The sequence below is a fragment of the Cuculus canorus genome, chromosome 12 (assembly GCF_017976375.1).
Source record: "Cuculus canorus isolate bCucCan1 chromosome 12, bCucCan1.pri, whole genome shotgun sequence".
NCBI classification, from domain to species: domain Eukaryota; kingdom Metazoa; phylum Chordata; class Aves; order Cuculiformes; family Cuculidae; genus Cuculus; species Cuculus canorus.
In genome coordinates this window covers 13,087,065-13,101,490 of record NC_071412.1, presented here as the reverse complement: position 1 = coordinate 13,101,490, position 14,426 = coordinate 13,087,065, and the positions used below count along the sequence as shown (strand labels likewise).

Sequence of the window (14,426 nt, the reverse complement as noted above, 5' to 3'; positions counted from 1 at the left end):
TACACCAGAACAATTCAATTTATAATTACCTTGATACAGGATATGAAAGCTGGGCCAAAAGGCTATCTAAAATAGCCACTGTAAGAGAGTCTAGGTGCAAGCATACATCGGGAAAGAAAGGAGTACTGTAGTCCGTGCTCTGTTAGAAAAGTACTCATCTCCAGTTCTACTTGCTACCCAGATGGGGACAAGAAAAAAAACACAGGTATTTAGGGATTCTTCCACAGTACACGAAGTCTGTTAAGTGTTTATATTTTCACATACATTGTGTATCATATCCCATTAACAGGTATTCCTAGAATGGAAAGGAAGATCAGAAAAAAAGAATAAGAGAAAGTATCAGAAAGACAATGCTGAGCAACATGTGTCTTGGAAAACACTCAAGAACTCTTGCAATGGATATTAATGCAGAACTAGAAGAAAGAAAAAGAGAAAGAAAAGTATATTTAGACTCCTGTAAAGTTAATAAAAATTAAAGTACAAGGACAAGTTTTAAAGATTAAAAAGTTTTACTTAAAACTAATTTTCAATTCACAGCAACCTTGTTTTATTAGGATGTCAACCCACATCACCACCTAAACCTTCTTTTACGTAAATATCATAAGGATTTCCACATCCTCATGATTCATAGGTCACTCAAAAGACATTGCAATATCTCCCTGTATCCCACTGGGCACTTGCTTTCCTGTGATCCAGATCTACACACAGACAAGAGGAGAGTGAAAACATCCATCACAGCCATCTTTTCATATAAAGGCAGATACCTGTTCGCTTTTCTATAACCTAGCTGTGCCCATTGCAAAGAAGTTATTTACCTGCTTCTCTGAGAGATATAAACTCATAATTAACAGGTAGCTACAATGACCCTACTTACACACAGCAAATGCCTGTCTTTGACATTTATAAATGCTTCAACTTACCATGTATGCCAACAATCACTATTTCAGCACAGGGTTATGAAAGATGACTTTTCAGCTCAATAAGTTATACATGGCTTAGATACTGGCTTTGTTTTATTTTATAGTATGAACTCCATTATCTGACACTGGAAGAAAATGGGATTTACAAAACTGCAACTGCTAACTTAATAGTTCAGCTTTTGCAGCAGAGTCCCAAATCAAACTTAGTTAATCTGATGACAATGGAAGTACTTCTATTGACCCTAATAAGCTTTTGCTAAGCTCTTTTCTAAACTCCAATTAGCACTTCAGAACATGCTTACCTATAAGAGAGGGAGCTTGACTTCATTCTGGATCACACCACTAATAGTACTGTTAATGAAATTCCAACTACAAGAAAAAGATCTTTGTCTGGATTTACAGATGAAAACTGATACCAGAACCTGAGTGAGAAGTATGAGCTAGGGGAGATCCTTCAAAAAAACCCACTGCCCCTCTGGCTCTACTTCCTCAACATGTACATAAACAAGATTTGAAAACTTTTATCTGAAACTATCTGATCAAAAGAAAATATAAACAAATTTTCTACTTCCATTTTTACAGTCCTTTCTTGCAAAGGGCTAATACTTGCAAGATCAAGTGATCCTGAAAATTAAGGTCAAACTAGATGCTCAAAATGCTAAGAAAGAGATAGGGTGACTAAAGAGATAAAGAGAAATGGGATTTCTCATTTAAGGGGACAGCAATGTCCCCATCTATAAAGAGAGTTGCTTAAGGAAAAGCAAAGCTCTTTATATCACACTTCTCAGCTGGTGGGTATATCTGTAACGCAGCATTATAAAAAGTTGGCACTAGCTCCATATGTTGTATGTGACTAGCAGAGCTTATTCAAATTAGCTAGTGCTAAAGTACGAAAGTACTAAAACATACAAAGCAGAAGACAAAGTCAGACATAAGCAACTCCTTTTATCACTTGCACAGTTTCTGTAAATACCTGCTCTATCTCACTCCTCTGGCAAGCAATGAAATTCAAATTGCAAGAATACTTAGCTAACATTAAAGGTTTCAGAATCATTCTAGGTACACACTAGCTTTGAAAACACTTCCACTTCTGCTCCATAGATCATTTAAAATTCCTGTTTGCAAATCCCCATTTACACCATCAATCTTTGGAGGAAAACTACTGGAACTCATTTGCCATTTGGCACTTAATATTTAATGTTATGCAACTGTAATCAATCTTGTTCAGAACGCGGTATGCATTTGTATTGCTACGTATTGGCTTTCTGCATGAAAGAAAAAAATAGCCACGACGTAGAGGGAGAACAAACCTACCTTGGTTATAATGATTGTATAGTGCCATGAAAACAGAGGACAACTACCACTACTTAATTGATTTTGCAAGTACAACAGGATAAATACAACATGTTCCTGAATTACCTTATGAGAGGCTGTCACTCTTTGATGGATGTCCCACTCTTCATTGTCTTCACTATTCATAATCTTGGGTGCCCACATGTGTCAAAACCTGCTACCCCTTAAAAAAAATGATATTTCTTATTAGTTGCAAAGAGTAAAAGAGAGAGGTCTACTTATTTCACTCTGTACCTATGCTGGAATGCTACTTTTTAATGCAATTACATCAGAAAAGGCCCTGAAGTGCGTTTTCTTTCATTATCAGACAGTTCTCTAGAGTTCAGGGTGGGGAGAGTTTGCTTCTGCCAGATAAGGAAAAGGCTACAGAGAATATTTTATAGAAGACAAAAGAAGTGAGAGATGCGCTTCTTCTCTGGAATAAATCTTGAGGAAATGGTATAAACTCTTCCCTAAAGACTACGTATCTGCTCTTGCCATGGAACAAAAATGGATGTGAAGGTTACAGTTGGTATTTCTACCTGACTGCTCAATATCTCCTTGCGGGAGGCAGATCCCAGGAAAAAGCTTTCGGATCCACTTAGTTCCTCCTGACCCATTTTTGCGGTTTGTTTGTTTGTGGGCTTTGTTGGTTTTTTTTTTGTTTGTTTTTTTTTTAATTTGTTTAAATTTCCAACCCATCTGCGCTTCCCTATCTAAAGTGTAAGACCTGACAACATAGAGCATTGACTTCTCTGTCCTTCAACTAGACTCCAGCACCACCAGACAGTTGTTTCACACGATGGATCAGGCTAACACACCCTACACTTCACAAACAGGTAAAGATACCCGCATAATACAACCAATACCTACCACCTCAAGCATCTTCACCCTCTTCTTCATATATAACTAACCTTTTAGTATCAAAGTTTACTGAAAGCCACTTCCAATCCCTACCCAGTTTCCTCCTTCAGACTAGGACTCCTTATCCACCTTCCTTGTCTCCTGCAGTGAACAGGATCAGTCCCAACGTCTTAACACTTCTCACAGCACTGCTGAGGGCCCGTACTCATCAATGTTATTTCATTAATTCTTTGTACACCTCTATCTGACCTTTTGTTCACTCTGGCTGCAAGCTTCTCACAACAGGACCCCTTATCACATGTAAGCACTGCAATAATATAATGAATAATAAAGCATTAATTACTTCATTGTATAGCAGATCACACAAACCCAGATGTGACTTGTTTCTTCTGCAAATTGGTCGCACCAGAACAATTATAAGGACAGTGCAGCTTTTAGCTTAAGTTAAAATTCCCGTCACTTAATGCAATATAAAATCTTGCTTTTTCCCAATGATAGTTAAGAGGAGGATGAAAAAAGCTCTCTTCATCCCTCTCATACACATTTTCCAAGAGCTTTGCTTCCGCAGATAAAACATACAAGGTCTGCAGATATGCTCACAGCCCTGCACAAAATTGCACTGCCATGACCTAATTTGATCACATTTCTAGCCTTGTTTTTTTGCATAGATGATCAGTTGTTAGTTCACCTTTTTTTTTTTAATTTTTGCATGATTTTCACTTTAAAACCCACACATTTTTTATTAGCTGATGCAAATGAGAATTGCACTGACTTCACAGACTACAGACAAGGTAACAGATTGCTCCACTAAAAAAGTAACAAGCTTTTTCCCCCCAAAGGAAAATTAGCTGCATATGGCAAGAGTAAGATCTGCAACTTTAATAAAAAGAAGTCATACTTAGCAAAAATAAAGCTCACTTACTCAATGACTTAAAGTTTGCTTAAAATACTTATAATTGTAGTAGAAGTAGCACACTAAAAAAATATGAGACAAATATCTTCATTATCTATTGATAATGTCTCATGCTGTCAAAGAGATCTTAGACTTCTCTATATCAAAGTGTCACTTCATTAAAGTCACTGCAAACAAGATGCGGGAAATTAATTCTGACATAAGTATATACTTATTTAAAGAAAGTTCAAGGTACTAAAAGCAAGACCTTATAACACAGTATTTTGCTCATTCAGATGGCCTAACAGACAGGCCTGATTCCTAAGCCCTAAGATCCAAGAGCAAGAATAAGGACCATAATTTACTGATCTTATCCTAATAAGGAAAGTGTACCATTACACATGACATTTAATATCTAGTACAGACCTAATCAGTGCAGAGCCTAGTTGTCGTTGGTCAAATATTCTAAGGCACTTAAATCAAATAAACAAAACAAAGCCCTGTGGAATAAGGATAATCACTTTAGCATTCCTTATTCTCACAACTCACTTCTCCAACCCATTTCAAAACTCAAACAAACTAAATGTGTCCAGACTCAAATAGCATTTTGAAAATGGTCAATACGTGTTTGAGAAAGAAACTAAACTTGACCATCATCTTCATATGCTACTCAGTTTCCTATTTCAGTTCTTCAGATAAGAGAATAAGGCAAACAATCCTATTAAAATTTGTGTTCTCATATGACAACCAAAGTTTGCAAATAACATGTGAAATACTAAAACTTCACACAGCCTTATAATCCTAAGTGTATTTTTCTACTAGATGTTCTACGCTACATCCCAGACAGACATCAGGCAAGGAATCCAAGGGGCTGAGGTGAAAATCACCAAGCAAACATGAGAACTGCTGGGTCTGAAAGCAATGAGTTCACAGTGCATGAATCCAAAGCACCACGAGGAACTGCTACTTCAAAGGAAAGAAGCCTGCACTCTTCATAAGCAGTCATTAAAAGTTACACATTTCTCATCACAGCTTCTGTAATGCCATCTCATAGCTTGGACACACTAAACTTAAAATAACTAAAAGCGTTAATCCAGAAGTCCTCCATCAGCTTCGGGTGTTCACAGCACCGTCTGATGCTGCCTGGTGTTGTTATATACTAATAAGCAGCAGCTGTCTTACATTCTGCAGGTGGCTGAAACTGAAGCACAAGAGGTATCATTTTACCAACTATTACCCATTTCACAGAGAGGCTGCGAGGCCTGACTTTTGGGCTTGATGGAGAATTAGTGAAATCACTCAGCTCAAGTAACTTCAGGTGGGCAAATTGGAGAGGAAAAGAAATAACCTCACCTTCAGGTTACCTTCACTGCTAACACCATCAGCTATTAACCATTCTCAAAATTTCCACCCTTACACTGGCAGCCTTAACCACAAGCAGAGCCCAGTGAAGAAAACACTGCAAATCCTTCCAAATCAAGGACCTCAGTGCTAATGATATAGCAAGCCTTACAGATCTTTTTCAGTAGAGAACACTGCATCAGGTTTGCACAGCCACAACTCTCCTCCCTCAAGATGCGTGCTGACAAACTGCAGGGAGCTTGTGCTCTGCAGCATGCTTGAAGATCCTTACGTACCAAGCAGAAAACACAATCTCTCTTCTAACTTTCAGTGGTGCTGTTACTAAGTTTTAAATGCTAAAAGTCAGAATAAAGAGCCTTAGAAGTAAGTAATAATTTGTAGCAAGCACTAATGTATAAGACTTGTATATTTTAACACAACTTGCTATCATTAAAGAATCCAAGCACCAATATTGCATAGAATGACAGAAGCAGAAAACAATGGCTAGTTCAAACCACATTAAAGCAGACGTTTAAGCCCTAATAGTCGCAGCACAGCTGATGAACAAAGTGAGCACTGCTTGTAGAGTTTATTTCATTTAACAGCCTCGACAAGATATGTTTATACCCTGTATCTCCTTTTAATATAGCCCAAAAGAATCCAAGCAGACAAAAATCACTGGATGACTTCAGCAGATGAAGTAAGTTTTTTCACTGCAATAGTATCATTCTGTAAGCAAATGCTGGAACCGGCCTTTCAGACAGCACGTTTCCTTTAAGAGCTCAGAATGCACAATAAGGCAAAACAAAACCAAAATGAGTACATAGCCTAAAGATTAAAAAAAAAAAGATGTGCAACTTTGTCTAAGGGGTGAGCTACACTAGCAACATGCTGCATCACTTCCAGTGACCAAGAGCAGGACTTCAGCACATCGTTTATCTCTGTTCCTTGTTCTGACCATGTGCAAATTTCTGCCAGAAGCTAATACCCCCATTCCTGTGAACTCAATTCCAGTGTCTGCATCTGAATCAAACTTTGTTGCACTGGCATTTCACATTAGGAAGGAGCTCCACAAATCCAGTGAAAACTTCCATTCCCTTTCCTGAATAAATTCCAAAGGTCTTACGACTTCGACACCAAGAGGGGGATATTCTATTTAATCTTTGACATATAGCAGCTATTCTTGATCATATACTAAAAACACCTTTATCAGAAAAAATGATCCATCCCTTGACCAAAACTGTTGGCAACAGGTACTGTCCTTACCCACGAAAATAATGACGAAAAATAATTCATCGCTGACAATGAAAAACACTGCGGTACAGTCAATGACATCTCTGAAAACACAACAAAGACCTGAGGGACCAACACAGAGAATATATTTGCCAAAATAACACAGTCATCTACATTTGAAACAGATTAGAAAGGGATTCAAGACAGACTCTGCATTAAACGAACGTGCAGAAACTCCTTTATTTGGAGCACGCTAACAGTAGGATGCAGAAAAAGTCTGACTGACATTATACGCCTCCCCCCTCTCTCCTCCTAGAGCGCATCTCTTCACCTTAGCACATAAAACATGGAGCTCTCCCTATGGACTGCTTTCCCCTTGAAACTGAACCTTTCTGGTACCAGCAGGATTCAGTTTTTGATGGCTCCTTTTGCTTTTCCCCTTAAGCACCTAACAGCGTTATCTTCTTCCATGATCTCAATCAAAACGTGAAGTACTTGTAATCAAACACCACCAAATTAAACACTTTCAATTCTTTGCAGTTCCTTGAGAAAAGACCCAGACAGAAATTGGGTACAACTAAACCAACGTAATGCAATTACCATGACCTACTCCAGCAGATACTTTAGAATCAAAGCAGAAACAAATCCAGTGTCACACCTATACCTTCATGAAAAAGCTTTAGGAAAAGACCCTTTTAATGACCCAGAGTGAAGTGATTTTAAGTGATACTACTGAAATGAAGAAACATAAAAACCATTAAGTAGCAACTCATAATCAAAATAAGGTTTGCAGATTACATCTAGAAGATGACAAAGCGTTACAAGAGGAAAGAAGGGTACTTCAAATGGGCTACAGAGCTTTCAAACTTTTAAAGCTCAATAGCAAGGACGTTTTAAGAGAAAAAGAGAACTAACATTACCTATTCAAATCCGTCAAAAACACAAGAGGCCTCAGTCCCAGCCAGACCACATGTCTAGAATGATTCTGAGTCTACAGGATTTATCACTTTTCTGGAGGTTTTTTGAGCGCCGTTTTCTCTCTTCTGTTTTATTTTGTTCTTTGGAGATGCAATTTTTAGTTCTCCTTTAAGGCAGCTTAAACCTAGAAAATAAAAATAGAACTGAGCCACAAAGCGACATAAAAGAGAGAAATGGAGAACAGAAATAGTTAACAGAAAAGCAATAGTAGATCAAAATAGGAAGAGCCTTCAAGAATTAGGAAGGAAAGGGTTATTTACCTAAATAAGGACCACTTATTTAGGTAAAGAAGGGCACTCTGTTGGGATATTAAGGAGCTAGAGAGCCAATAAGGGCAGCACTACTGCTCTGTCACACCAGGTCCTCCAGGAATCAAAGTAAAAGATAAGAACTGGAGAATGGGACAGGAAGCAACCCAGAAAAGAGAGCTAGAGCTACTGGGAGATCAGAATGACTCCCTCGCAGGAACTGGGCCCGCACACAGATACGCACTCACACAGACGTGCACACACATGCAGTCACATGCACAGACACACAGATACAGATGCATGTGGACACACAGAGATACGGACATACATACACAAGCACACAGACATGGATACACACGGACACACACGCAGGCATGGACACACAGACAGACAGAGACACACGGACACACAGACATATGCACACACAAAGGCAGGCGCAGAGTTCAGGGCCTGGGGGCTGGGTAGGGACACACGCACAGACACAGACACACATACAGAGAGACACACACACACACACACACACACAGATACACACGCAGACAAGCAGACACACACGCACCCCCGGAGGGGCACGCGGCCCCTCAGTGCCGGCGGGCCTAAGCCCCCTTTCCCGGGGTGCCGGAGCCCCTGGCCGCGGGGAGCGGAGGCCCCACTGCGGGCGCTGGGGTCGCGCTCCCCCCCGCCCCATACCCCCGCCGTTACCTGTGTGCGGGGCGGGGGGGGGCGGCGCGGTCCGGGCGCTGCCGCCCCCCGCGCTGGCGGCAGCGGAGGCGGCGGGGCGGGAGGGGCCGGGCCGCGCGGGGACACTTTGCACCGAGCCGCCCCCCCCCGGCTCCGCGCCGGGGTCAGCGGGCCGAGCCTGACCCTCGCCGCGGCCAATCGGCGGCCGCCGCGCCACGCCCGCCCCCCGCCGCCAGCCGCCGCCGAGCACCATTGGCCGAGGTGCTGACGGCGGCACCGCCCGCGGCCCCGCCTCTGGCCGTAAAGCAGCGGGGGAGGGGCACAGCTTTGCGACAGAGGAGAAAAAAGAGGGGTGGCCGCGGCAGTGGCGGCGCTTTGACGGAGGAAAGTTTGGCTTTACGGCGCGTGTAGGGGGAGGGCGAGTCGCGGCGGTTGCTTAGCAGCGGTTGCCTAGCGGCGGGGCGGCTCGGGGTGACTAAGCGAGGCTTCAGGGTGAGGGGGAACGTGGCCTGGAGAGGCGCGTGGCTGGGTGGTGGGTGTCTCTTGAACGGGGTGGGGGCGACCCTGAAGGGGGGACGTGGCTGAGAGAGCGGTAGTACCCGGCACAGAGAGAGAGTTGGGGGAGGAACGCGTTTTAGAGGGGCCATAGCTTGGAGGGGGAGCGTGGCCTAGAGAGTGGTCAGTCTTGGAAGAGGGCGTGGCCTAGAGAGTGGTCAGTCTTGGAAGAGGGCGTGGCCTGGAGAAGAAGCGTGGCCAGAAGAGCAGTGTAGTTTGTGAGGGGCGTGGCCTATACATTGCTACGTATTGAGAAGCGGCGTGGCCTGGTGAGGTGTGTGGCCTATGTAACTGTGGTATGAGGAGCGTGGCCTAGTGAAGGGTGGTGACCTAGACAGCTAGTATCGGTGAGGGGGCGTGGCCTAGCGAGGTGTGTGGCGAGGGGGCGTGGCCTAGCGTGGGCAGAAGAGCTGTATGTTTTGGGGAGGAGCGTGGCCTGTAGCGTTGTGTGGTTTGGGCGGGGCGTGGCTTGGCGAGTGGCGTAGCCTGTCTGAACGTGTTTAGAAGGGGGCATGGCTTAACGAGTGGCGGGGACGGAGATGGGGCGTGGTCTCAGTGTGTGCCTTGAAAGGGGCGTGGCCTAGAGAAGCGTGTCTTGCAGTGTCCTAAGGGGGCGTGGTTTTCGGAGGGGGCGTGGTCTAGCAGCATACCTTAAAAGGGCGTGGCCTGACGCAGTTGTTCCTGTGGGGCTGTGTGGCTCGTGTGAGGCGGTCGGGGCGCAGGGCTGTGAGGGCGGGTGGGGTCGGTGCGGCTCCGCTCCTGCTGCGGGAGAGCAGGGCCGGCATCTGGCATACTCAGGGGTCGGAGGGGCAGCCAGGCTCGCAGCAGAGGTGATCTGCAATCTCCGCAAAGAAATGCGGTTATGTTAGAGGTAGTGTTTCAGCCCCGAATGGAATCATGTTCTTTATTGAAAGCTGAACCTATGAAGTCACTGCAGGTACAAGTAGGCCAAGTAGATTAAATGATTCAGCTATTGCATTGTAAGGAGATCCAGAGCCTTTGCATTTGTACCCCAAAGTCATGGAGTGTGGTTGCACTTTACTTTCATTTTCTGATTTCACTTTTTAATGAGCATAGGGTTTTTTTGATAATTTGCTTTCTACCCGTTGCTACTCACACAGTTAACATTTAGTAGCGTATACCGGAAAGACCAATATAGGGTGCGTCAACAGCTTTTTGTAGTCCTGCCTCTTTGCTAATATCCTTGGGTAAGTGTATGTCATTGTAAGCCGTTTGTGTTTGTAAATAAAAGTAAAATGTGCTATCAACAGTGTCAGTCTAGCCAAATTGATGCTTTCTATGACTTTATGCTACATTAAGCATCCCACCCTGGAGAAATGTACAGATTTTATATCTTTAGGATGTTCTGGAGGCAGTTGCAGCTACTGAAATGTCTCTTGCTTGGTTTATGGTGGTCCTTAAGCCTTATAAGCTTCAGCTGCCTTTTCAGTTTTCGTCTTGGGCTCTTCATTTCCTTTTCTCTCTTCCACTCTGTTTGCAGCTCCACATGACTTTGATTTTAAAGCCTAACAAAAGCGGTCATGAAAATAACATACAACTATATTTGGGCTTTTTTTTTTTTCCTGTGTGGTTGTCCTTTCTGTCTTTGCTTGATCAGTCTCTATATAAGGTTTTTGAACCATTTCCTGTTGTTTTTGCAGGAGCCTGGCACTGTGAGGCGTTACCTTAATTGGTTTATAACAGCTGTCATGAATAACTGAAATAAATAATACAAGTAAGGCTTGGAATTTGTCATTTCTTGTGTATGAATGTTATTGCTTTTCTTGACTCTTCGGCTTTGAGCTTGTCACTGTGCTCTCTTACTCTCAAACAAATCTAGTCAGTCTGATATTTCCCCCCCCCTTTGAGGTAAATCTCTTCAAAACAAGCCCCCTCACCCTTCATTTCCTTTAATGACTTATGTTCATGAACTGTTGTCACATGTGAGTGAGACATCCCTTACAGATGTTTTTGTAAAGGGTTCTGCAAATTAATGATTTAATATATAAATGGATGGTGGTAGGATCAGGGAAAGCACAACCAAGAGTGTGTGGCGAAGGTAAAATCTCATCATGCATATGCCTAATGAATTTTAAATCTCTTCTGCCTTAACAGCCTTGCTGTATTGTATGGATTTGTGCACAATAAATCCATTTGTTTATCATGTAGGATGATAATTCAGGATGGTCCTAACACAGAAGTAAATGCGTTGCGATAATTTTACTTCATTAGGTATTTATGTAGGAAGAAGTAAAATTCAAAGGTAGGAACAATAGCTATATAAAATACTCAGAGTGATTTTTGAAGTTTTACAAGGTTTCAGGTCATAAATTGCCATCTCAAGTAGAATTCCAAATAGATTCTGCAAACAAAGAAGGAATTTATTGTCTGAACTATCAGTTTTAACATCTAAAATGTGGAATGTGGGAAGGGATGAGGAAAAGATTCTTGGCTCTTCAGGTGAGGGTTAAGTGGGAAACATACTGGAACATTTTGGAGTTGTCAGGTCAGCCATTGTTGAATGTGTCTTTGAAAATACTGTGCTGGAGTGGATTGTAGCTCAGGCCCTGCAGGCAACTTCTTATCCTCTAATTTTAGATTATTTTCTGAAGGAAATAGTGCCTAGTGGTGTAAGAAATAAGGTGTTTAAGTAACATATCTTGGTCTACCCCTAGGCCTTTGTAGCTTTGAGAAGCAGTTTCGTTGATGTGTTCTTCAGATGCACTTAAAAAACTGAATTGTAGAAATGGGGGTGTGATTTTCAGTGTTTGATAGTGTTTTAAAAGCTTGTGGCGATTGTAAATGAAATAAAATTCCTTACGTAAGGAATTTTAGTTTCATTTTTCCCTAATATTCTATTAAAAGCAATAATAATAATATTCTGCTGAAAAGTAATAATTAGTTTAGTGTGATGGAAAACACAGGTGTAATTGATACAGAGATAGGAAGTTATTTGGAATGTCTTACCAGGTGGGAGACTGAGCTGCTTTCTTGAATTGGTAAGAAAAGGGAAATGTAACATTCGAATAGAAGCTAGCTACAGACAGGTGGCTACAGGAGTTTACATGGAAGTTCGTCCAGTTGATTATGCCAGGCTTAAAGACAGGAGTCCAAAAAGGCTGCAAAAAAGAAAATTCTTATAAAAAACATAAGCCCCCCTCCTAGCTTCAGAGTAGATAAAGGTAATGAGTTTGGTTTGGGTTTTTTATTAATAGAGATCTGGTTAGAGAATGTGTTAAAACTGTCCTAAAAGGATAAATGTTACAGACTATCCACACTCTTAATATAGGTGAAAAAGAAACCCTGATGTTCTTCAGTATCCATCCTTTTTGCTTTCTGGGGAGATATGACATCTGTCTAGCCATTTATGTAATGGTTTGAAAATTGTGAAGGCTTGGATGCTCACATGGTAGAAGAAGATTTTAATTCTTAGTAACTCTTCTTTTTAAGCTATAGTGAATGGTCCAGTGTTGTGACTGAAAGATATGTTCCATAGACTTTCTGATAAAGATCTTGGGTTTATACCTTTCCTGAATATGGTGAAGTGTTGTTAGTGGCTCTTAAAATTAAAAAATACTTAAAGTGGAAAACTTAAATATCTTGGTCATGGGGCTCTTGAGACCATCCCTGTGGTATTGCTGGTCTTTTGTGTTATGTGGAAGCCTGGTTTGGGTGTCAAGGTGTAGGTCCTCAGAAAATTGTTGGAGGAATCTGTCAAAAAAGATGTGTGGTTTTAGTAGTTGTAGAGAGATTTAATCGATGTTCTGCTATCTTTCAGCAGCAGTACCTGGTAACAGTCGACTTTGGGTTTGTTAGTTTCAGCAAATCAATGTTGGTATCGACAGTATAATATTAGAACTGTGAATTTTGTCAAATGACGCAAGGGTTACCACAGTGAGTGTCTCACTGAGACAGTTTTGAGCTGCTCTCACCCGTGCTGTTTTTTAAACAGTAAATTTGTATTTTCAAAATAAGTTTAATAATGGTAGTATCCACTGTAAAAATGTGTGCTGTTCTTTTGTATCTTTGGAATTATTTGTGAAATTCAGTAATAGCAAAACATTTCTTCCTAGGTAACTTGGAAGAGAAATGCCTAATGGTGTTTCTGTTTCTACTACTGGATAAAAATAACATCAGAGCTGATTTGCAGTGACCATGGATAATAAGTGAAGACATGCAGCTTTTTCTGGGTTATTGAATGCTATCATAATGAAGAGCGCTCTTCTGCAGCAGATGTATAAGGATGTGGTGGAAGGTGTTCTGCTGGCAAGGGAAAGCAATTATTACACCTCTTTACTTAATCTGAGTGTGGAGCAGTCACCAGAAAGAGATGAATCAGGAAATGGGATGCATTTGCCATCTCCTGATGGTGGTATTAGGAGCCATCGAGACACAGAGATGTCAGATGCGGATGTCCTTACAACAGATGATGTATCAAATAGCTTTGCAAACGTGAACCCCTCATTCTGTCCACGAGAAGTGATGCTGCTGCAATTAACCTTGATCAAGATGATGGTTGCTAAAGCAGAGTCCCAAGAAGTTGAAATCAGTATGAGACAGAAGTACTGTGAAATCTTTGTCCTTCTTTTGAAGGAGGCAAAAATTGACTCACAATTGGTAAGCTTTTATAAACTTCTGAAAGATTTTTGTGAAAGGAGAAAAAAAAAAAAAGGAATGTGCCTTACATACTCTTTCTTTCTATATGTCTGCAGATTTGTCTGGTTGGTAGTTCTGATCGGCTGTTATCTCACATGGCTTCAAAAAGTTTAGCATCTCTTGTGTATTTCCAGCTGAAGGAGGAGGTGAGTATGGCATAACTTTTCACAGTTAAAAGAATGGCTGAGTGAATATATGCCTTCAAGCAAGTTGTTCCATTTGACTCTAGAGCCAACTTTTTATAGTGTGGATGTGGCACAAAAGCAGTCACTATGTGACTACTGTTAATCCTGAAAGTGCTTTTAAAGAGGCTCCTTTTGTAACTAGACCCACAGAGTGATATCAGAACAGCTCCTTTCCTCTATCTGTTGCTCTCCTCTAGCTTTCAGAAAGGCACATCTGCAGTCTGCTGATGTTCAGCATATGGACTCCTAGTCCTCTCAAAATGCCACATGGGCTTGTTGAGGTGTGTTTAGCTCCAGCATGGGGAGCAACGTGAAGTTTGTACAAGACAATGTGATAGTTCTCCCTTAGAGTGTGTCTTAAGGGCCTTTGGGTTGTAAGTGGTGGATTGGAAAGGTATGTGATAAATATTCCAACAATATTTCAGATACATTAGAAGGGGCATGGATGGCAAGGAAATTGGATGTGTGACAGGGTTTGTAAAGTAAAGTGGAATGCCTTTATAAAACCTAGAATTTGATTTGTGAAACTCTTTTACACTAA

At 41.6% G+C, this 14,426-nt stretch overlaps 2 protein-coding genes across 11 annotated transcripts in view; one reads left to right on the top strand and one right to left on the bottom strand.

Annotated features, from left to right (window-relative positions):
• Positions 1-8,626, bottom strand: part of ASB7 (ankyrin repeat and SOCS box containing 7) — a 30,705-nt gene extending 22,079 nt beyond the window's left edge. For 2 of the 4 annotated variants that reach the window (XM_054077724.1, XM_054077727.1), the window contains exons 1-4: positions 8,511-8,626; positions 7,503-7,684; positions 2,340-2,436; positions 30-295 (exon numbers count right to left, since the gene is read on the bottom strand). The gene's annotated coding sequence lies outside the window, so the exon portion shown is untranslated. The remainder of the gene's footprint in view (positions 1-29; positions 296-2,339; positions 2,437-7,502; positions 7,685-8,510) is intronic. The other 2 variants (XM_054077726.1, XM_054077725.1) reach the window with 2 other exon arrangements.
• Positions 8,627-9,060: 434 nt separating this feature from the next.
• The window catches only part of LINS1 (lines homolog 1), a 30,212-nt gene continuing 24,846 nt past the window's right edge, over positions 9,061-14,426 (top strand). For 5 of the 7 annotated variants that reach the window (XM_054077435.1, XM_054077434.1, XM_054077437.1 and 2 more), the window contains exons 1-4: positions 9,615-10,252; positions 10,706-10,779; positions 13,118-13,661; positions 13,757-13,846. In XM_054077435.1, the coding sequence (XP_053933410.1) occupies positions 13,254-13,661; positions 13,757-13,846 (498 nt within the window). In that variant the 5' untranslated portion in view covers positions 9,615-10,252; positions 10,706-10,779; positions 13,118-13,253. Of the gene's footprint in view, positions 9,319-9,614; positions 10,253-10,705; positions 10,780-13,117; positions 13,662-13,756; positions 13,847-14,426 lie in introns of those variants that run through there. The other 2 variants (XM_054077438.1, XM_054077436.1) reach the window with 2 other exon arrangements.